At 44.4% G+C, this 22,634-nt stretch overlaps 1 protein-coding gene across 1 annotated transcript in view; it reads right to left on the bottom strand.

Moving 5' to 3' along the window:
• IQCA1 (IQ motif containing with AAA domain 1) overlaps positions 1–6,573 on the bottom strand; it is a gene marked incomplete at its 5' end in the record, with an annotated part of 230,082 nt that extends 223,509 nt beyond the window's left edge. The window contains one exon of the mRNA XM_070933352.1: positions 6,238–6,573. Within this exon, the coding sequence (XP_070789453.1) occupies positions 6,238–6,573 (336 nt within the window). The remainder of the gene's footprint in view (positions 1–6,237) is intronic.
• Between the last annotated feature and the right edge of the window lie 16,061 nt (positions 6,574–22,634).

The raw sequence follows: 22,634 nt of genomic DNA, 5'->3' as shown, positions 1-22,634 counted from the left end.
TACGGCAACTGGAATAAGATTTTGTGCAGGACAGAGTACTGGTACCGAGTGAGTGATTGGCCAACTCACAGGTAAAAAAGGGAATTTCTTTTTTAAAAAACTTTAAAAGATCCTAGCAAGGAAGCAAGCGGTTAATTGGCATTTGGGAATTTTAATGGAGGGAAAAGAACAAAGAGGAAGTCAAAGCATTAAAGCCCAGAAAAGAAAATCTTATATTTGGATTTAAAATTGGACTTGGAGAAATTAAAACCAATATAAGAAAAGGAAACCCACGGGAAAGTATTTTTTAATGAAGATTTGAAAGAATTTTGACAGTTTTGAAGTATGAAGTAAGAACAAAGAGGAGGTTAACATATTAAAGCCCAAGAAAGGAAATTTTACAACTGGATTTAAAACTGAATTTGGAGAAATTAAAAACAATAAAAGGAAAAGCAATTTGAGAGAAAGTATTTTCTATGTGGATTTAAAATACTTTTGTAAACTGGATACTTTGTTATTCTGAGAAATATGGATTGGAGAGAGACATCTGCTGGTGGAAAGAAAGCACTACAACGACGGACTTGAAAATTCAAGGAAATTACAACAATGACCTTGATCACTACAAGAACTGTGAGAAATTTTAAGGAGTATTTGTTTTGTTTTAAATTGCTTGGTCTCGACTTCTAAAGGAGGTGGACAATAATAAAGCTTTAAGTTGGAGTGGATTGGACAAACAGGAGAAAGCTCTCCTGTCCTGGAGACATTTCCTGGAGGGGGTGGAGGAGCCTTTTCAGGTTTGGACTGATCATAAGAATCTCGAGGCACTGAAGACCCCGAGGAAGCTTTCTCCAAAGCAGGTTCGTTGGGCTCAATATTTCAAGCGTTTTAACTTTAACCTGAAATATATCCCTGGGGGCAAGAACATTCTGGCTGACACTCTCTCCCGCAAACCCCAATTTGACAGCCGACGGGAAGAGATAGTTCACACCATGATTTCAGAGTCTCAGCCAGCCGCCCAAGCCTGCACCAGAGCGCAAACGCGCCAGGGTTCCAACCTCCCCGAAGACAAGTTGACAGCAGAGCTAAAAGTGGCGCTCTCTAATGATCCCTGGTTTAAAGAACACCAGGCGGACCTCACCCTAAGGGACGGGTTGGGGTGGAAGGGGAATAAACTTTATGTGCCCCGCAGCCTGCAGCTCCTAGTACTGAAGAGAAGTCATGACTCTCACCTAGGGGGCCACTTTGGGTTTTTACCTTAACTGTTCTCCAGTATGATGCTTTCCTCCACTCCTACCTTATTTGTAATACTAGATCACAGCTTTACTTTCACTGTTCTCCAGAATCATGTTTCCTCCACTCCTAACTTCATTTGATTAACTAATTCATAACATTTTATTTTAATTATTGTCCAGCTTTATGTTTTCCTCCATTTCTACATCTCTTATTCAATTATTTAACTTTAAATTAATTCACAATATATTACTCATATTCATTTTTAAATCTATTCTCCTCCATGTCTTTAACTGGTTAAAAATAAAAAAGTATATCGACAAATATCTTAGCTCCTATTCTCTCCTAGACTTTCTCCCGTGCCATATTTATTTCCAGTGAATATCAACATTTTAAATCACTTTAAAATCAATTTTCTGTAATTATTAAGTCAGTAATTCATTCTTCTTAATATCCAGCACCTTAGAGAACATTTTCTTCTAAATTATTGGATCTGTAAATAGAGCTTAAAAATTCCAAGTTTAAAAAAGTATTAAAACATCCAAAAATCATAATTTTCAATCATTTATACTCATTTTTTCCAAGTCAAATTGTTGTATATTCATAAAATCAACTTAGATAAAAATAATAGTGAAAAAAGAGAGAGATAGTAACAATATTAATAATAGTTAAAATAAAAACAAAAGAAAAAAACAAGAATAAAAATAGGAAAGAGAATAGAAATATAAGAAAAGAAATTGAAAAGAGAATTTGGAAAAATAGAGAGGGGGAAAGGGACAAAAAAAATAAATAAAAAAATAAAAAAAATAAAATAGAATTGAGAGAGAGCCCAGAGAAGAAGGAAGGTATCTCCTAAAATTATTCAAAGATCAAACTCCCAGACACCATTACATCCATTTAATTCAAACTATAGTATTTTGTTATCTTGTTACTTTATATTCCATTTTTTTCCTTCTCCAATCTATCTGAGTATATTTATTTTCCATTTCAATGTCCTCAAAATTGTAAATTCTATAGAGTTAATTCTGAATTGACTATTCCATATATGGTATCATCATGTTCTTCTTCTGTTGCCACACCCTTTTTCTCTTGTTGCCATGCTTAATAAATCAGTTTTCATTATTCCATTTAGTTTTTTCTTTCTGGTCTTCAATATCCTCCAATACACAAATTATATGTCCAAACTCCAGCCTCTTGAAATTTTTCTCAAAATAATCCACTTTAAGTAACAAGCAACAAAGTTTTTCTTTCAAGTAACAAGCAGTCTGGAATTTACATTTTCATTTTTCAGCTGGCAGCCATCTTTTCTTTTAAAAACATATTTATTTCCTCTTCTCCTGCCTCTCTCTCAAACGTAATCCAATCTCGTTTAGCCACAAAAAATAGCCAGAAAAATAAAAAAAGAAAACCAAATCTGTAATAAAATCATTTCCAAAAAGTCTATAATTAACGCTATCTGTCAACAGGTCTTTTCTCCACCATTCATTTGAGTCTTTTTGCCCCGATGTTTCTCAGCCGCTGTTAAGGCTGGGGCACACTTTTTGTAGTCCAGCATTTATGGGCAGTTCTCACCTGGGCAGAAGTCAACTCACCTGGCTTTCAAACTCCCTGCTCCGTTCTCCGCTTCTCCTCCTCTCCTCCAGCACGATCTTTGTTCCCGGTTGCCGCGGTTTCGGGACAGCCATGGCTGTCGTTCCACTGCCACCGGCGTGAAGGGAAACCCTCCAGCCCTGAGGAACCTGCCCGTTCCTCTCAGCCGCCTAAGGGGTCCCTTCTTGTCCCCCTGTCCCTTCAAGACAGGGGAGGTCCGAAGACCTGTCGGCGGCAGCTTGGCAGACGGGGTTTTGGCAGAGCTTTGCGGAGCTCGCCATTTCCCCGTCTGGATCCCTGTGGCACCAAGCGGAAGAGATATCTTGAGTTCAGATATATGCTGGGCAAGGAGAAAAGTGCAAAATTGAGGCAACATATCTGAAGTCTGGTTTGGTTTGGTTTGGTTTAAAATGATTGCGTTCCTGTTCCATTCTCAGCAATGTGAGCTGCGATCTTGCTCTAGTTTTATTGTTAAAGTCGGCTCCACAGCCAGAAGGGCCCCGTTGGCATAGTGGAAGGTCTTGGAGGTGATGGAGTGATCACTCTTCTTGGCCACATAGTGGAACCAGTGGTAGTGGAGCACAAGGGCCAGCGCAACAGAGACCAGCACCAGAACAGCACCTCCTGCGGCCATAACATAATACCAGTAGGATGGAATGGGCTGCACTGACACTAGGTCCACTGTGGACTCGCTCCCTGGCAGAAGGGTGCCCCCTGAAATTTCAAATGTATGTTCTCCAGGGAAAGCTGCAATAGGTTCCATGCAGTTCTCCAAAGAAGTATCAGTGCCTATTTGGATGTCATCAATGGCAATGTCTCCTGAATGCCCATTGTTTATGGTGCCTTCAAATACAATCTGATATTCTGTATCGTAACTAGGCAGAAGAATCTGGCCTTCTCTCCACTCCTCCCCTTGGTCTTCCCTGATGATCCACAGTGGTTTGTTTTCATGCGTTGCCTCCCGCAGCATCTGTAGCATAGTCCCACTACATCCAGAGAGCTGGTACCAAAACATCAGGCACACAGCACTCTTGGGCAAGAACACAGTGGGACTGATCAGCCAAGCATGTTGTCCTTCTCTTCTTGCGCTACTTTGCAACCTCAAATAACTCTTGCCATCTGGGTAGGCCCCGTTGCCTGGTTCTAAATGGCTAGTCCAGGTATTTCTAGAATGAAAAGCCCATGTAAATCCTGTAGATGTGTCATGTGTCCAACTACAAAACTCTTCAGGAAGATCAAAGTTGCAATTAAATCCTATTGGGACCTGGAAATCTCCATTCTCCACACAACCATCACCACAATCTGTGATGGTTCTTCATCAGTGAAAAACTGAGTGCTCATCTCCTCCCTCTTCAATGTGGGCTTCAGTGTCTCCACAGTGGACTTCACATCAGTCCAGTCACACCCAAGGACTTCTAATCGCATCCCATTCCCTGCTGGAGACCATCTTTCTGGGTAGACTCTGATGAACTGTGCAGGAACAGGATCAAATCTTCTAACTTCGGGGGTGTCGTAATGCATATTTCTTTCAAATATCTTTGGCTGTATGATCCGGGGATCTTGCATTGAATGCCCAGAAGGAAGGAAGGAAGATGGGAATGAGAAGGAGGGAAGAAAAAAAGGAAGGAAGATAGGAAGAAAGGAAGGAGGGGAGGGAGGAGGGTCTGAGGGAAGTTGTGTCTTAGCACTTGGCCACCAGCAGTCCTGCTGCCCTTTTGCTATGCCCTCCTTTCCTGGTAGTCTCCCATCCTAGCTGAGGTTACAAAGCAGGGTCTCCTTGCAAGGAGAGGGAGTAGGCCTCTCTTTGACCCACACACCATGCCCTATCACACACACACCATGAACAACCTGGCCAAGTAAAGTGAGCACAACAGCAGCAGCATCAAGGAGGAGGTAAGCACAGCCAGGTGCCCCCCTTGGGGAAGTGGGGCTGGGCTGGGCTGTGTGGTCCCATGCCCTGGGATCTCGAGGGCTGGACTGGGAGCTTGCCCTCCACAGCCCAGGACTCCAGCAACCCACACCACAGTCCGGGATCCTCCACGTGGCCTGAGAAGAATAGCGAGGCTCCTCTGGTGGACAAGGGCTTGGTGTTCGTCCTGATCTTGCTTTCCTCTGCTGGAGACAATGGACACAGGTGCCTCCCAACACGAGAAATGAGCTGGCTGCACCCACCCAAGCCATGCTCACCCAATCAGCCATGACCGCCTGAAGTCAAGCAGAATCCTGATGCGGCCTTCAATGAAATTGAGTTTGACACCCCTGTTCTATGTCTATGTTTATGTTCATTCACAGTCTTGCTGATCCATGAAGACTGAGAGCGGACACTGATGTACTGAAAAATTAGGAAGGAAAGGCTGAGACAATGATTAAGCAAGCAGAAAACAAAAAAGGGTGGCTAAAAATTGAAGGCAGTGTCAACGCTGAACTGCAATAACAAGGAAGAGATGTTAGAAGAAACCCTGGCAGGATGATTAAAAAAGCAGGACTAAGAGTGGAGAACTGATGACAGCTGTGACTATGTTGATGTGTGAACAAAGACATGTCTGTTAGTTTGGCGTCTGACTGCATGGCAGGAGAATTCAAAAATTCATGGGCTCTAGGAAAACCATGGATTTGTCCCAGGTATCTCTGGGCTGACTCATGCAGGAAACCACAATCTAAATCCAATTTTCATCTCTAAGCTGCTGAGTGGAAGATGTTAGAACTATTCTGAGGGTCTAACTTTTAAACAATATGGAATGCTTGCACAACCATCTGAAAGTTTTATTTCATTCTAACTTCCCAAAATCTTTTTTGGTGATCCCTCCACCCAAACGGGGATACAATCATATTTAGATTTCAAACAGCTAAACAAACATCTGCTCCAAAATTACTTCAAAATGAAAGTAGCTTAAAACAGCTGTATCAGAACAGACCAACAATTGTTCTATTAAAAAGATAAGTGGAAATAAAAATGGAAAGAGCATATGCCTCCTCTGATAATTATTTTTCTATATGGTACTATGTCTGTTTATATAATAGAATATATACTAGAGTATATACTCTATATACTAGAGCATATATTCTACACTATATACCAGAGTACATACTCTATATATATATTTAGAGTAATACTATAATCTGAATTTCTAAAAAAAAAAACCTCTGGAAATTATCGTTTATCATAACAAAAATATTGATCTAGGTCTCTGTATTTCTGAGGTGAAAATCATATAAATTTTGCACTGCAAGAATTGGAAGCACAAACAACTATAGAACTGTGAGATTCTGATGTTTTTCTATATGATCTTCTCAAGTGAAATTGAACATTGATAAAAAAACTCTGATTTTTAAATAAATTTAAATAAATAAACAAAACAAAACAGTAAAAAAACAAAAGCTGCACTATATTGGGACTGGATGGACGCAAGAAAATAGGCATTTCTGAAATATACTTACAGGGGATAATTTAAGATCCTGTAAAATGTCATCAAAGTAATGGTATTCTGAGTATTCCAATTCTACCATTTCATTCTTCAATTCCAAGATACGACCCATTACACCATCCAGCACTTGACGAATAATTAAGCGCTTTTGTGGGTGAACAATCTGGTCATAAGCTGATTCTAAGTTGTGAAATATCTGCACATATTTGATGTAGAAAGTAGCAAGCATCTGAAAAATTAACAGGCGGTCTTTCAGTGGCTTTGGGGACTTCTCTTCAATCTCCTTTTGCAACAAGCAGTTGAGAGATTCTTGGGCTTCTGCCCATATTTTATTGTAAGTGCTAACAGGAAGAGGAAAAACATGTTAGTTCTTAAAGCATTTAATGCATTAAACATACAATTAACAACAAAATCTTATAGATGTCAGTTTGAAGTAAATCCCATTCTAATTCAGTTCAATTCAATTAAATGTACTTATCAGATTATATAAAATTCTACACTTCATGAATTCATGATTTATGGAACTATGGCTATTAAATCTGATACTATCTTTTGATTAATTCTTTGACAGAGGAGATAGTTCCATTTGGCTTCAAAGGAGACAGTCATACACCCCCTCTTCAAGAAGTAGTCACTGAATCCAATGATTCTGGAAAATTATGGTCCAGCCTCCAACATTATTTTTTTTAAAAAAAAAAGAATTAAGAAGGTGGTCAACAACTCCAGGGGATCCTGGAGGAAAGCAATTATCTGAACCCATTTTAATCTCTTTCAGGATTAAGTCTCAAGGTTCCAAGTAACAACCCCAACAAAAGAATACTCAAAGGCTTGAGTTTCCTCAAAGTTCCATTTTATTAGAGATATTGACACATCTGGGAAAACCTGATGGAAAGATAAAACAATTTTTAGAGAAATCTGATTTACCTAAAATACCTGAACTATATAAGGAAATATTAGAAGAAAGAGTATCAATAATGTAATTGACAGAGGCAATTAAAAAAAAAATGGAAAAACACCAGGCCCAGATGGACTATCCGCAGAATTATATAAAACATTCTAAACTATTGGAAAGGGACCTAAAAATTACTTTCTCTCCCACAGGGAAGGAGGGTTGAAGAGAACGGTGTTTGTCTGCCTGCTTTTTATATTCATCTGCAGCGTCTGCCAGCGGTTTTTTAGTATTCTCCTACCCCTTTTTCAGAGACTCCATCCATTCTGTCAAAGACACAGAAGAGGGGGGTTCTCTGGGCAGTTCAGGCATGAGGACAAATTCCATGCCACTGGTAATTTGGAAAAGGGTCAACCGGTGCAGCTATGCACAGCATTGTTTTAAGCCACCGGTGGTCTGCAAGAAAATTTTGATGGTCTGCGGCGCACTCGGGTGGAGGAGCTGCTCCGGGATAAGCAATGGCTAGTCCTGTGACTAGATCTCTGGAATATGGGAATATGGCCAGGCAGCTCACAGTGGGGCTGTAAATCTCCACTGTAGAGGGAGGTTCATGCAACTTGCAACTTTGCAGTGCAGCTCTCACCGGCCAGAATGATGTAATGGTGCAAGGAGGGGGGTGGTGGCGCTGTAGGTGGGCAGAAGCAACAGGTGGTGGGAACCCTGGGCTGTTTCTTTTCCCTGCTGTAGCTTCCTGTTTGTTGAACCCACCAGTGGCTGTCCCCACCCCTCACCCTCCCTTCCCAGTCAGTCCTCGCCTGGCCTGGCAAGGGAAGGTGGGGGGGATGGAAATTCGCTCCATATTCCAGAGTGGGAGCAAAGCTTCATCTCTTGTTGGATCTCACAGCCATTTCTTCTGGCCCTTGTTGTTGCTCCATGCTTGACTTCCTCTCAGCCCCAAGACACTGGCTGGTCCATGAAATGAAAGAGAATGAGAGAATGAGAGAGAGAGAGAGAGAGAGAGAGAGAGAGAGAGAGACAGAGACAGAGACAGAGACAGAGAGACAGAGAGAGACAGAGAGAGAATGAAAAAGAGAGAGAATGAGAAAGAGTGTGAGAGAGAGAAAGAAAGGGGGGAGAGATGAGAGAAAGAGAGAGGGGAGAGAAAGGGAATGAAAGAGAGAATGAAAGTGTGAGAGAGAGACAATGAGAGAAAGTGGGAGAGAAAGAGAGAAAGAGAATCAGAGAGAAAATGAGAATCAGAATGAGAAAGACAGAATGAAAGAGAAAGAATGAGAGAGAGAATGAGTGGGAGAGAGATGAGAGAATCAAAGAGAATCAAAGAGAATGAGAGAGAAAGAGAGGGTGTGTGTGTGAGAGAGAGAGAGACAGAATGAAAGACAGAGAATGAGAGAGAAAGAGACAGAGAATCAGAGAGAATGAGAGAAAATCAGAATGAGAGAATCAGAATGAGAAAGAGACAGAGAATGAAAGAATCACAGAGAGAGAGAGACAGAATGAAAGAGAATCAGAGAGAGAATCAGAACGAGAGAGAGAGAGAATGGGGGGAGACAGAATCAGGATGAGAGAGAATCAGAATGAGAGAAAGAGACAGAGAATGAAATAATCAGAGAGAGAGAGACAAAATGAAAGAGAATCAGAGAGAGAATCAGAATGAGAGAGACAATGGGGGGAGAGAAAGAGAGATGAGAGAGAGAGAATGATAGAGAATGAGTGGGAGAGAGAGAGAAAGAGAGAGGGGGAGAAAGAGAATGAGAGAGAAAGAGTGGGAGGGAGGGAGAGAGAGAGAGAGAGAAAGAGAAAGAGAGAGGGGAGAGAGAGAGAGAGAGAGAGAGAGAGGAGGGAGAATGCCTGAAGGACCCCCATCCCCGGCATGCTGAACTGGGGCAATGGCTTGCATGCCCACAGAGAGAGCGCTACATGCCACCTGTGGTACACGTGCCATAGGTTCACCATCACGGGCCTACAGTATACACCTATGGTCACGTTATTCTTTCTGTCTTTTATGTTGACCCATATGAATTCTAGGAGGTTTTCGTCTTTGGTTTTGTGCAATTCTATAGCAATATAGTGGTCCTTTGCATACAGTGCAACTCCACCTCCTTTTATGGAGTCTGGGTTTTTTTGAAGAGTTTGTATCCTTCTATCAGCATGTTCCAGTCCTGGGTTTCGTTCCAACAAGTTTCTCTTATTCCTACTATGTCATATCTACCTTCGTGTATTAATAGTTCAAGTTCACAGTTTGTTCCCCAAACTTTGTGCATTTGTATATAGGCACTTGAGGTCTTTATGCCTGACTCTGGGTATGCTTCCTATGTCTCCTATTTGGTATTTGAGTTTGTCTTCCTTCCCATCCCTCCTTACTTTGTTATTTGTCTTGCTTTCTAGGGGTTTTTGTTTGGAATTAAGTCCTGGAGATCCTAAAGACTGGTTACCCTCCCCCCTCAATTTTAGTTTAAAACCCTCCTGATATGTTGAGCCAGTCATTTTCAAAAAACGACTGCACCTCTTTGTGAGGTGCAACCCATCCCTTGCCAAAAGCCCATCATGGATGTAGTGCAGACCATGGTCCAGGAATCCAAAGGTTTTTTGGCAACACCAAGCCTTTAACCAGTGGTTCACTTCTAGAATTCTTTGTTCTCTTGCCGGATGTTATCCTTTCATTGGCAGTACAGATGAAAAAACTACTTCTGCACCTAAGTCCTTGACTTTCTTGCCTAGCTGCTCATAATCATTCAATATTGTTTTCAAGTCCTTTTTTGTGTCATTCGTCCCTACATGTAGTAGTAGAAAGGGGTAATAGTCTGTTGGTTTTATTATTTTGGTTAGGTTCTCAGCCACATCTTTGATTTTAGCTCCAGGGAGACAACATAGCTCTCTGGTCTGGTCTACAGACGGCAGGTTCTGTTCCCTTCAGAATTGAATCTCCTATTACCAACACTTGCCTTTTTTTTTTCTAGGGAGGTTTGTGGTGTTTTTCTATCTATCACATTTGGTGGTGCTACTTTTTTAGGGACATTTGATGGTGCTTCTTCTCTATGCATGTTTTCTTCTAGTGAGAGTCCATGATATCGATTGCTTAGCACCAGTGGGGCTGCTTCAGAGTGGGTTAGTTTGGACAGGGGTTTTGTACTAGGTTTGTGTTCTTTCTTTTTTTTTTATTGAAAAAGTTTTATTGTTGAAAAAAAAAACACAGTTTTCCCACAACCCTCCCACCCAACCACCCCTCCCCCTCCCCGACTTCCCAGAGCAGAACACAAGGTATTTCTATTAACTTTTAACAATAAACTAAATTGCTTAACCAACCATTAAACTAACACCCCCTAAAAAAAATTCTTAACCCCCCATAGATAAAATCCTACTTCTTAGACATAATACTTCTAATATCACTCATATAGCGCTTATACAGTTAAAAAAATCATTCATAAGCTATTTGATATTTTTTAGTCTGATACTTATTTTGAATATAATCAATCCATCTTCTCCAGTCCTGTATATACCTTTCTTGTGTGTGATCCTTCAAATATGCTGAAATTTTAGCCATTTCAGCTAAATTAGTTACTTTCAATATCCAGTCATCAATAATAGGCAAAAAGTCCTTCTTCCAATGTTGTGCTATCAACAATCTTGCTGCTGTTATCAAGTTCAAAATCAGTTTAGTCTCTACAACTGTACAGTCCGTAGTTATACCCAGTAGAAACAAATGCGGAGTAAATTTCAATCTTTTTTTTTAAAATATTCTGCATCACCCACCAAATCTTTATCCAAAATGCTTTGATTTTTTTTTACAAGTCCATCATATATGATAATAAGTTGCATCATCACAGTCACATCTCCAACATTTAGGTTTGTGTTCTTTCTATGAGTAACATGTTTCCATCTGTCTTTTTCCTCTAAGGGGTCAACTCTTTTAAAAGTTATTTGGTCATTATTATGTTCAGTTTGGCCATATTCTTTATGCAAGGTTTGGGGTTTCTCATTTTGTAGGTCAAGTTTCAGAGTGGTTAGTTTCCTCTAGACCCTTTACTTTTTCTTCTAGTAACTTGATTAATTTACATTTGGTACATATGTAGTTTGGGTATTCTATGGACATAAGTATATACATGGAACATGTTCTGCATATCACAATAGTATCAGTTTCTTCTTCCATGAGTAGGTTTACAAAAAATTGAGAATGAAAGTGTAGAGGGTTTTACCAGAGATTTTTAAAAGGGAAAAACGTCCAGTTTGGGATACAGATGTTCTAACAGATTGTTTAAAATTTAAAATTTGGGGGCTCAAGTTTAGCTAAAGTTTTAAGATTCTAACATTTAAAAAATGCCTAGTTTAAGGATTTAAAGAAAGACCCAGGAAACTACAGACCAACCAGCCTAACATCAATACCTGGGAAGATACTGGAAAAGATAATAAAAAAACAGATCTGCCAACACCTAGAAATGAGTAAAGTAATAACTAGCAGCCAGCACGGGTTTGTTAAAAACAGATCATGCCAAACCAATCTTATTGTATTCTTCAACACAGTGACTAAATTAGTAGACCAGTGAAATATTGTGGACATAATAGACTTTAGCAAGGCATTCGACAAAGTAGACCACAACCTACTTTCTAAGCTAGAAAAAACTGGGATAGTTTCATCACCAGATGGATTCGCAACTGGCTGACAAACTGTACTCAACAAGTAGTCCTTATTGGACCTAGGTCTACATGGAGAAAAGTAAGCAGTGGGGTGCCACAAGGTTCCATATTAGGCCCAGTAATCTTCAATATCTTCATAAACGACTTAGATGAAGGAATAGAAGGGGAATTTACCAAATTTGCAGATGCTACTAAACTGGCGGGAATAGCTAACACTCTAGAACAGTGATGGCGAACCTATGACACATGTGTCACAGGTGGCACGCATAGCCGTATCAGTGGGCATGTAAACTTAGCTCCTTCTGGCATCAGAAGTTGTCAAACTGGCCATTTTTGGCCTCTGAAGGACCTCCGGGGGAGGTGGGGAAGGACATTTTCCTCCTTCCCAGACTCCTAGAGATGCCCTGGAAGCTGGGGACAGCAAATAATGGGCGTTCCGGTCCCAACGGAAGTTATTAAATGGGCAGTTTTCGGCCTCCGGAGGACCTCTGGGGTGGTAGGGGAAGGCTGTTTTTGCCTTCCCCAGACTCCTAGAGAGACCCTGGAGCCAGGTGAGAAAGAAAAATGGGCCTACCGGGCCATCGCATGCCAGGAGCAGAGGTAGGGGGGGTCGCACATGCATGCACGGGGGTTGGATGTATAGAATTATGGGTGTGGGCACAGGCGCGTGCGACCCCCGCCTCCCCATCCTGGCATGCGATGGCAAAAAGGTTAGCCATCACTGTCCTAGAAGATAGGCTTAAGATCCAGATGGATCTTGACAAACTTGAACACTAGGCCGTATCTAACAAAATGAAATTCAATGTAGAGAAAAGTAAAGTCCTACACTTAGGTAAGAAAAACCAAAAGAACACATATAAACTTGGTGAAACCAAGCTTAATAGCAGTGACTGTGAGAGGGATCTTGGAGTCTTAGTGGACAACGAGCTAAATATGAGCCAACAGTGTGCAGCAGTTGTAAGTTGTTATAGTTAAGCGAGTTACCATGTGATCATACCCAGTTTTATGACTTTTGTGGCAATTATTAAGAAAATCAATTTTATCCAATAGGCGTTTTTTGACAGAAAAAGGAGGTAAACACTGGAAGTGCAAAAAAACTGTCAAAAATCATGGCCACATGGTTGCAGGTTGCTGCAGTCGCGAAGTTGAGTTGGCAAGCACCCGAAATGATATTACATGATTGTGTGTGTGTGTGTGTGTGTATGTGTATCTGTCTATCTATCACACATTCAAAATCAAGATGTAAGTAGTTTGTGGCGGATCTGTTGTCACTTTGAGCCATTGCTAAGCAACTGGTCATAAATTGAGGACTACCTGTATTATGCATATTTGCTGCCTTGATGTACTTTTAAAGTAGTAAAGGCAGGAAAATAAATAAATAGATAAACAAAACAAAACCTATAAAACCTCTATAGCACAGGGCCTGGCAATTTGAGGAGCCACATGTTTCTAATTTTTGTTTATTTAGAGAAATCAAGCAGAGTTGTGTGCTTCAGATCCCTTTAGTAAAATAGGTGTCATCTTCTACAACCCACATGCCTTGTTATTTGCAGCATCTCCCCCGTAATCCATATGGTTCCCAGTCTGAAGACATCCAGAAAGTCACCGAAAACATTACTTTTTCCAGGCTTTGGGGCAGAATGGTGCTTATTGGCAGGTTTATAGGTAATTCTTGATTTATGATGGTAACTGAGATCAGAATTACGGCCATGGAGGTCATTAAAGAGATCATCACAAGATCTCACCCAATATTATGACTTTTGTGGTAGCCATTAAGCAAATGTGGCAGTTATAGAGAAAATGTGATCGTGATGCAAACCTATTGTCCACAATGGCCAATTTTTGCTAGAAACTGGCAGTAAATGTCAGTTTCCTGCAGAAACATAGTCACATGACTGGAATACAGGCCAGTTGGCATGGGCCCAAAATAATTATGGGAGAGGGACCTGACGGTTGGTTCCAGATCATAAGTCCCTTTTTTAGGGATTCATCATAACTTTAAATGGTCACTAAGTGACTGGTTCTAAGTCAAGGACTATCTGAATTGTTAAATAAAACTTGTCTTCTGGATATTCATGATCTGTTTCTTTTTTAAATTGTTCCTACTTTTTTAATGTAAGTTGCCCCAAATCACCTGGAGCTGACAGTGTCAGGGTTCCAAGTAACACCCCCAAGAAAAGAAGACCCCGAGGCTAAAAGTTCCTCAAAGTTCCACTCTATTAGAGATGTCATATTGGCACATCTGGGAAAACCCGAATCTGAAAGCTTCCAGGTTTTCCCCACCCAAAAGAAAATCCCTTCCCCTGCACCCACATATCCATCACATGGTCCAATCAATGCACCATCCCAACTGGAGATGCCTCCTAGTAATGCCACTCCAGGTGCAAGGTCAAATGTCCTTGACTCTCAGAGAAAGGAATGTTATTATGGGTAGATATCTCTGCAACTCCATGCAATCCCCCCCCTCCCAGTTTCCCACAGCACTAAGTGTGGCAGCTGAAGATCCAAAGAAAAAGATGGGCCCCAGGGCTAATAGGCTGCCAGTCAACCAATGACTGTGTCCTGCAATGAGAGGAACATAGGGGGTTAATTTAATATTCCTTAACCACCTCTCCCCCCCCCCAGGGGGACCCTTTGTCTTATCAGGGAATTTATCATGGAATTGTTTCACTAATATCTTTGCCTTTCCATCCCATCTTTTAATCCAAGTAGCTCCAGACAAAGGGTACCCTTTCCAATGAACTAAATACTGTAATCAATCTCTATACAATCTAGAGTCTAGAATTTTCTTAACCTCATAATCGGTCTCCCCTTGCACCACTTGGGTGCCGGTCAGGTTTGTAGCCTTAATCTTGACCCGACCACTGGATTTAGCAAACTGCTAAGTTTGCTAAGTGAAAGACAGAATGCACTTTCTCTAGTATGTGTGGGAGGTTATTATTATTATTATTATTATTATTATTATTATTATTATTATTATTATTATTATTATTATTTTAAATTTATATACCGCCCTTCTCCCTGAGGACTCAGGGCGGTGTACAGCCAGAATTAAAAAACATAAAATACAAATATTAAAAAACAATTAAAATATATATAAATTTGGCCCAAAATTAAAAATACAAACCAATTAAAACATTTAAAATTTCTTCTTAAGCCAGCCCGGCTTGCTGGAAAAAGTGGGTTTTAAAGGCACGGCGGAAGGCGCTAAGGTCTTGGATTCTCCTTATCTCTTGGGGCAACTGATTCCAGAGGGTAGGTGCCCCCACAGAGAAGGCCCTCCCCCTGGGGATCACCAGCCTACATTGATTGGCTGATGGCACCCTGAGGAGGCCCTCTCTGTGGGAGCGCACGGGACGATGGGAGGTCGTCGGTAGAAGCAGGCGGTCTCGAAGATAGCTAGGCCCGATGTCATGGAGCGCTTTAAAGGTGATAACCAGCACCTTGAAGCGCACCCGGAAGACCACTGGGAGCCAGTGCAGCTCGCGCAGGAGCGGTGTTACATGGGAGCGCCATGCTGCTCCCGTCACTACCCGCGCTGCTGCATTCTGGACCAGTTGGAGCCTCCGGGTGCTCTTCAAGGGGAGCCCCATGTAGAGAGCGTTGCAGTAGTCAAGGCGAGAGGTGACGAGGACATGAGTGACTGTGCACAGGGAATCCCGATCAAGAAAGGGCCGCAACTGGCGAATCAGGTGAACCTGACAAAAGGTCCCCCTGGTTACAGCAGTCAGATGTTCCTCCAAGGACAGCTGCATATCCAGGAGGACTCCCAGATTGCGAGCCCTTTCTGTGGGGGCCAAAGACTCGCCCCCAATAGTCAGTGATGGAGTCAACTGACTATATCGGGATGCCGGGAGCCACAGCCACTCAGTCTTGGAAGGGTTGAGCTTGAGCCTGTTCCTCCCCATCCAGATCCGTACAGCCTCCAGGCACTGGGACATCACTTCAAGGGCATCGTTGGGGTGGCCTGGGGTAGAGATGTACAGCTGGGTGTCATCAGCGTACTGGTGGTATCTCACCCCGAAGCCACGGATGATCTCGCCCAGCGGCTTTACATAAATGTTGAACAGAAGGGGCGAGAGGACCGATCCCTGCGGCACTCCACAGATGAGAGGCCTCGAGGTCGACCTCTGCCCCCCTGCCAACACAAACTGCGACCAGTCGGAGAGAAAGGAGAACCACCGCAACACGGTGCCTCTCACCCCCAACTCTTCCAGCCGGTGCAGCATGATACCATGGTTGATGGTATCAAAAGCCGCTGAGAGATCTAACAGGACCAGAACAGAGGAGCAACCCCTGTCCCGAGCCCTCCAGAGATCATCAACCAACGCGACCAATGCCATTTCCGTGCTGTGCCCAGACCTGAAACCTGACTGGAACGGATCTAGATAAGATGTTTCCTCCAGGAACAGGACAGTGGAAACTGTCGCGCGACCACACTCTCCACAACCTTCGCCATGAAGCAAAGGTTGGAGACAGGACGGTAGTTGGCCAATATTGCCGGATCCAGGGACGGCTTCTTGAGGAGAGGCCTCACCACCGCCTCCTTCAAGGCGGCGGGGAAGTGACCCTCACTCAATGAAGCGTTGATAACACCCTGGAGCCAGCCTCGTGTAACCTCCTGGGAGGCCAGTACCAACCAGGAGGGACATGGGTCCAGTAAACATGTGGCCGCACTAAGTCTCCCCAAAATCCTGTCCACATCATCGGGAGTCACAGCGTCAAACTTCTCCCAGATAACATTCTCAAGACTATTCCTCGTCACTCTGCCCTGATCTACCCAGTCAGAGTCCAAATCCCCCCGGATCTGAGCGATTTTGTCATACAGGTATTGTCCAAAATCCTCTGCCCTGCCTTCCAAGGGATCCTCCCGCACTCCCGGATGGAGCAGGGAGCGGGTCACCCTAAACAGGGCGGCCGGACGATTCCCTGATGATGCAATAGAGGCGGAAAAGTAATTAAACTTTGCCATCTTTATCGCCACTAGATAGGTCTTAATATGGATGAGCCTTGGTAGTACAGTGGTCTAAAGCACCCTGTTATTAAGAACAGCTGCCTGCAATTACTGCAGGTTCGAATCTCGCTAAGGCTCAAGGTTGACTCAGCCTTCCATCCTTTCTAAGGTAGGTAAATTGAGGACCCAGTTTGTGGGGGCAATAAGCTGACTTTGTATAAATATACAAAAGAATGAAGGCTATTGCTTAGCGCACTGTAAGCCACCCCTGAGTCTCCGGAGAAGGGCGGCATATAAATCAAATTAAAAAAAAAAATAAAAAATATGCGACCTTACCAGTGTTCGATCAGATTCAGCGAGACTGGCCCTCCAACCGCTCTCCAGGCGTCTTTTCTGGCGCATTTCCCTCAGGTCCTCGGTGAACCAAGGAGCCGCACGGGATCAGCACCGGGTCAGAGGCCGCAAAGGCACGACTCGGTCCAAGGCCCCACCAGCCGCCCAATCCCAGGCGGCTACCAGGTCCTCGGCCGAGTCATGTGCTAGAACCTCAGGAAATGGCCCAAGCTCCATCTGGAACCTCTCAGGATCCATCAGGCGCCTGGGGCGGATCCATCTAATTGGATCCGCCTCCCTGCGGCGGGGGGCAGCAGTTCGAAGATCTAGGCGAAGGAGTGAGTGGTCTGTCCATGACAAGGGTTCCATGTCTATATCCCCAATAACAAGACCACTCAACCACTGGCCAGAGACAAAAATCAGGTCCAGAGTGTGACCTCCCCTGTGAATAGGGCCATGAACTAACTGGGTCAGGTCCATGGCCGTCATGGAAGCCATGAACTCCCGAGCCACCTCAGACGTTTCACCAACGGATGGCAAGTTGAAATCACCCATGACTAAAAGCCTGGGTGTATCTACTGCCACCGTGGCTATCACGTCGAGTAGCTCAGGTAGGGCTGTTGCCACGCGGCAGGGAGCCAGGTACATAAGCAACAAGCCCATCTGAACCCCATGACCCCACCTCACAAGGAGGGACTCACATCCGGCTATCTGAGACACAGTGGTCTCCCTCGGACCCAGATCCTCGTTAATAATAACCGCCACCCCCCCCGCCCCTCCCCTGGGCCCTCGGCTGATGGAATGCTCTGAAGCCTGGTGGGCACATTTCGACCAGAGGGACGCCGCCCTCTGGGCCCAACCAGGTCTCCGTAATGCCCGCCAGGTCCACTCCTCCCTCTTGAATAAGATCGTGAATGAGGGGGGCCTTATTTACCACGGACCTGGCATTGCACAGCATCAGCCGAAGGCCCAGATCCTGAGTATCTAAGCCACCTAGTGTCCGAGCGGAGCCTTGGGGACCGGGGCAAGCAATTGCTCTCAGATAGCAAGTGCAAGCCCCCGACACATGATATGGTCCCCTGCTCCCGCCATATCTGCCCCTCCCATTCACGTTCTGATGGAAAATTCCTCCTCCGGATAGTCCTCCAGCCCCTCCCCAATCCCTCGACCTGCACCCTCCAAACCGTCCCCCTGTGCCGGGCTCGGCTCTGACCCTAGTGGGTTCGTCCCCCCAAACCCCTTGGTCTTCCTCCTGGTTCCCCTTAAAAAATCATTATTCCCACCCCTTAAAAATTTCATTAAAAATTTACGTAGAAAACCCCTCAACCCCCTCTTCGCTGCATGCCATCTCTCGGGGTTCCAAGACCCGTCATCAAGATAGGCCCTCGATAACATGGAGGGCCAGGCCTGCGAGAGGGGGGAGTCTCGCAGTGCGAAGAGATCAGCGGATGAATACATCTTAAGGTTCCAAAAGTCTGTCTGGGGAAGATGGAAAGAGGCCAAGGATTCTTAATGATGGTTTAAAAAAAGTCCAGGGGAGAGAGTCCACCATTTCGGCCGGGGGTCAAACCGGACTCCACTGTCCTCCCATGACAGTGGAGAGGAGTCTCAGGCAGCTATCCCAGAGGGCAATGACCCGGTCACCCTCTCATGGTGGCCACTGTCAGCAGGTCTTATACAGTGGCAGCTGCAACAAGATGACTCCCTCGGTGCCCCCGCCTTGTTTTTTATACACCTCAGCGGCTTCTGCCAGTGCTTTTTTGTTTTCCTATCCCTTCTTTAGCAACTCCATCCACTCAGTTAGAGTCATGGATGAAGGTGGTTCTTTTGGCAGCTTGGGCATGGGGACAAAATCAATGCCACTGGTGACCTGAAAGGGGGTCAAGCCAGTGCTGCGGTGTACTGCATTGTTGTAAACTACTTCTGCAAACGGCAGAAGGTCCGCCCAGTTCTCTTGCTGATAATCCACGTAACATCTTATATATTGCTTCATTATTGCCTTTGCTCGTTCTGCGGTTCCTTTTGTAATCAGATGGAAAGCAGAGTTAAGTCCCTGAGTAGACCCAACCAATTTCAGGAACTCCCTGCACTTATTGGTGAATTAGATACCTCAGTCTGAGATTACCCAGCAGGGCACTCTGTGCAGCTGTTAAATCTGCTTGATAAATATTTTTGCCAGTTTCTTGGCTGAGGGTAATCCTAAGTAAGCAGTAAAGTGGGCTTGACTGTATTTCCTCCACTCTCTGGGAGCTTGACTATAAAGTCCATTGCGATTTCCTCCCAGGGCCGGCTAGGGTTAGCCACTTGTTCCGCAGGTGGCACAGATCTTTACGTAATCCTCTGTGTTGGCCTTCATGTTTGGCTACCAAAACTGTCTTCTGGCCAGGTGCAGAGTTTTCAAAAAGCCAAAATGGCCTGCCAATCGTGAGCCATGGCTGCGCTATAAGACTTCATGCATCAAGCTGGTGGGGACATTCAGTTTGGACCCCTTCCAAACTAACCCATTTCTCATGGTCAAGACATCTTTATTAGCTGTGAACCATTGGTCGGCTGGGAACGTTGCTTTCAGTGAGGCTGTCAGTTTGTCCTAGGAAGTCCGTCTGCAGCAGCTGCACTTTCCCACTTGCTGGGGCTGCTGGGCTTCATTGCCCTTTGGCATCTATCTGGTTTAATGGGCGGCAGTGGGCCGATTCCTATTCTTAGCTTTTGGTAGCTGTCTTCCCACGGAATGGTCGGTCCCCATTTGTCTAGCCAAGTGAGACCCAATATAATTGACACAGTTATCTTGGGGCTGCAACAAATTGTATGAGCTCTCGGCGCCCCATCTCAAGTCTAACAAGTTTTGTTACCAAGGTGGTAGGGGCGCTGCCTATTAGCATCCCATCGACTTGCTTAAAATGCATGGGGTGCGCTAGGGGTCTCGTACCTATCCCTAGCTGCTGGACTATGAGGAGGCTGATCAGGAATCTGGTACAGCCAGCCTCTGTACCTCTATCACGGCCTCTACTCCCCTTAGGCTGGTGTGCCCTGGGCTGGCCCCCCTTTGTGGCAGGTTTGCTGGGGTGACGACGGCCTCTTCAGTCCCTGCAGCCTTGGTAGATGTCCCTGCCATTGGGAATTCCACTTGTTCTCCTGTGGCTTCCTCTGGCGCTGTTTCCTCAACTCCGGCACATGTGGCATCCCCCTGAATCCGAATACCATGGTTTCTTTCATGGGGCTCATGGTTTGCTGAATGAGTTGATCCGACTGGGCTGTGGACCCCTCCATCTTGTAGTCATCATATAGGGTCTCCAGCTTTCGCTTCCACCCTTGCTGCCGGGTGCCCTGGGTGAAGGTGACTCTCCTGGTCTGTTCATCCGTCTTCCTTCTTCTTCAGGCCAATAGACCAGCGCGGTTTTGTGGAGTAGCAGGAGGCAAGGTTTTCCTCAACCCATGATCCGAGGGTTTTGTCATATTGGGTTTTTGTTGAAGTATCTCCCCAACACTCAGCATCTTCCTGATCGCTGCCTTGATAGACATCGTGGGCTGGCACCTCTCGGAGTTGACCAAATTGCAGATCCTGCTTAATGTAAGGTCCCACCTCACCAGTCTGCTCAAGAAAAACAGAACTCTTGAAGCACTTAGCATTTCAAAAGGAACTTTTATTGAAAGACAGGGATAGCAAAAGAGGTCTAGATAGGATCTGAGGTTTCCCGCTCAAAACGCTAAATTAAACTACTGCAAGCAAAGCCACTCCTAATATCCAGTTCAACATCAAGCCAATCTCAGGTGGAGAAGATGTTTTGAAAACCTCAGGCACAGAAGGTGCTATCTGTCATTCTCCAAGCCACTTCGATGTCACTTTCTCCTTCACTGAGATAGCGCAGATGGCTCCAACCACATTTCATTCTCCCTCATTTCCCTCAAGGTCCCATATAAAGCAAATGAAAGCGTACGAAAGATTCTACCTCAAGCCTCCCAACAGAATGGCAGCATCCCAATAGCTTTCTATGGGACCTGACAGGGAACCATTTGTAGAGAAAATGATAATACTATAATAAATGATAATAATGATAATGTGGTTTTGGGGTGAAGTACCATCAGTACGCTGATGACACCCAGCTGTACATCTCCACCCCAGACCACCCCAATGATGCCCTCAAGGTGATGTCCCGGTGCCTGGAGGCCGTACGGATCTGGATGGGGAGGAACAAACTCAGACTCAACCCATCCAAGACCGAGTGGCTGTGGTTTCCGTCGTCCCGATATAGTCAGTTGGCGCCATCTCTGACTATTGGGGGCGAGTCGTTGGCCCCCACAGATGGGGTTCGCAACTTGGGTATCCTCCTGGACTCACGGCTGTCTTTTGAAGAGCATATGACGGCCGTAGCCAGGAGGACTTTTTATCAGGTTCGCCTGATTCGCCAGTTGCATCCCTTTCTGGATCGGGACTCGTTACGCACGGTCACTCACGCCCTTGTCACCTCACGCCTGGATTATTGTAATGCTCTCTACATGGGGCTCCCCTTGAGAAGCACCCGAAGGCTCCAACTGGTCCAGAATGCGGCCGCGCGGGTGGTAATGGGAGCAATGTGGCGCTCTCATGTAACCCCCCTCCTGCGCGAGCTGCACTGGCTCCCAGTGGTCTTCCGGGTGCGCTTCAAGGTTTTGGTTACTATCTTTAGAGCGCTCCATGGCTCAGGACCAGGGTACTTACGAGACCGCCTCCTGCCACCAATAGCCTCTCACCGACCAGTTCGCTCCCATAGAGAGGGACTCCTCAGGGTGCCGTCGGCCAAACAATGTCGACTGACGGTCCCCAGGCGGAGAGCCTTTTCTGTGGGGGCACCTACCATCTGGAACGGGCTTCCCCCGGAGTTACGAAACATCCAAGACTTACGCATTTTCCGCCGAGCCCTGAAAACATTTCTATTCCAACAAGCTGGTCTGGCCTAACTCTCCCTTTTTAATTGGCTTTTAAACTGTCTTTTAAATTGGGTTTTAAACCTCTTTAGATAAATTTGGATGTTTTTTAATCTTTGAGCCTAAATTACTTAATCTGTTTCTTAATAGTTTTTAACTTCTATATGTATTTGTATTTATTATGGCTGTTCACCGCCCTGAGTCCTTCGGGAGTAGGGCGGTATACAAATATGAAAAATAAAAATAAATAAAATAAATAATAGCAATAGCACTTAAGACTTATATACCGCTTCACAGTGCTTTACAGCCCTCTCTAAGCAGTTTAGAGTTAGCATACTGCCTCCAACAATCTGGGTCCAGAAGGAAGGTTGAGTCAACTTTGAACCAGTGAGGATCAAATTTCTGGCAATAAGCAGTGAGTTAGTCTGCAATACTGCATTCTAACCACTGCAGCAACTTGAAACACAAAAAGGATTTATTTGATTAAGGTTAAAATATACGTTACTACTATATTTCTGATAGCTCTTAATAGACTTTTGCTGATTAGACCCGAATGATGAGTTTTACAATTTGATTGTTGATTAAGTATGTGATATGGGAAGAAGATTTTCCCCCCTTTTTTTTTACTGAAGTACTAGAGAAGGTTTTTAAGTTACTGAAATTGTTTAAACTTGTCTGA

This window comes from Pituophis catenifer, unplaced genomic scaffold (assembly GCF_029215685.1).
Source record: "Pituophis catenifer annectens isolate HBS135680 unplaced genomic scaffold, rPitCat1.0.hap2 SCAF_1, whole genome shotgun sequence".
NCBI lineage: Eukaryota > Metazoa > Chordata > Lepidosauria > Squamata > Colubridae > Pituophis > Pituophis catenifer.
Note: the sequence above shows the minus strand (reverse complement) of the source record. Positions and strands in the feature narration are given on the sequence as shown.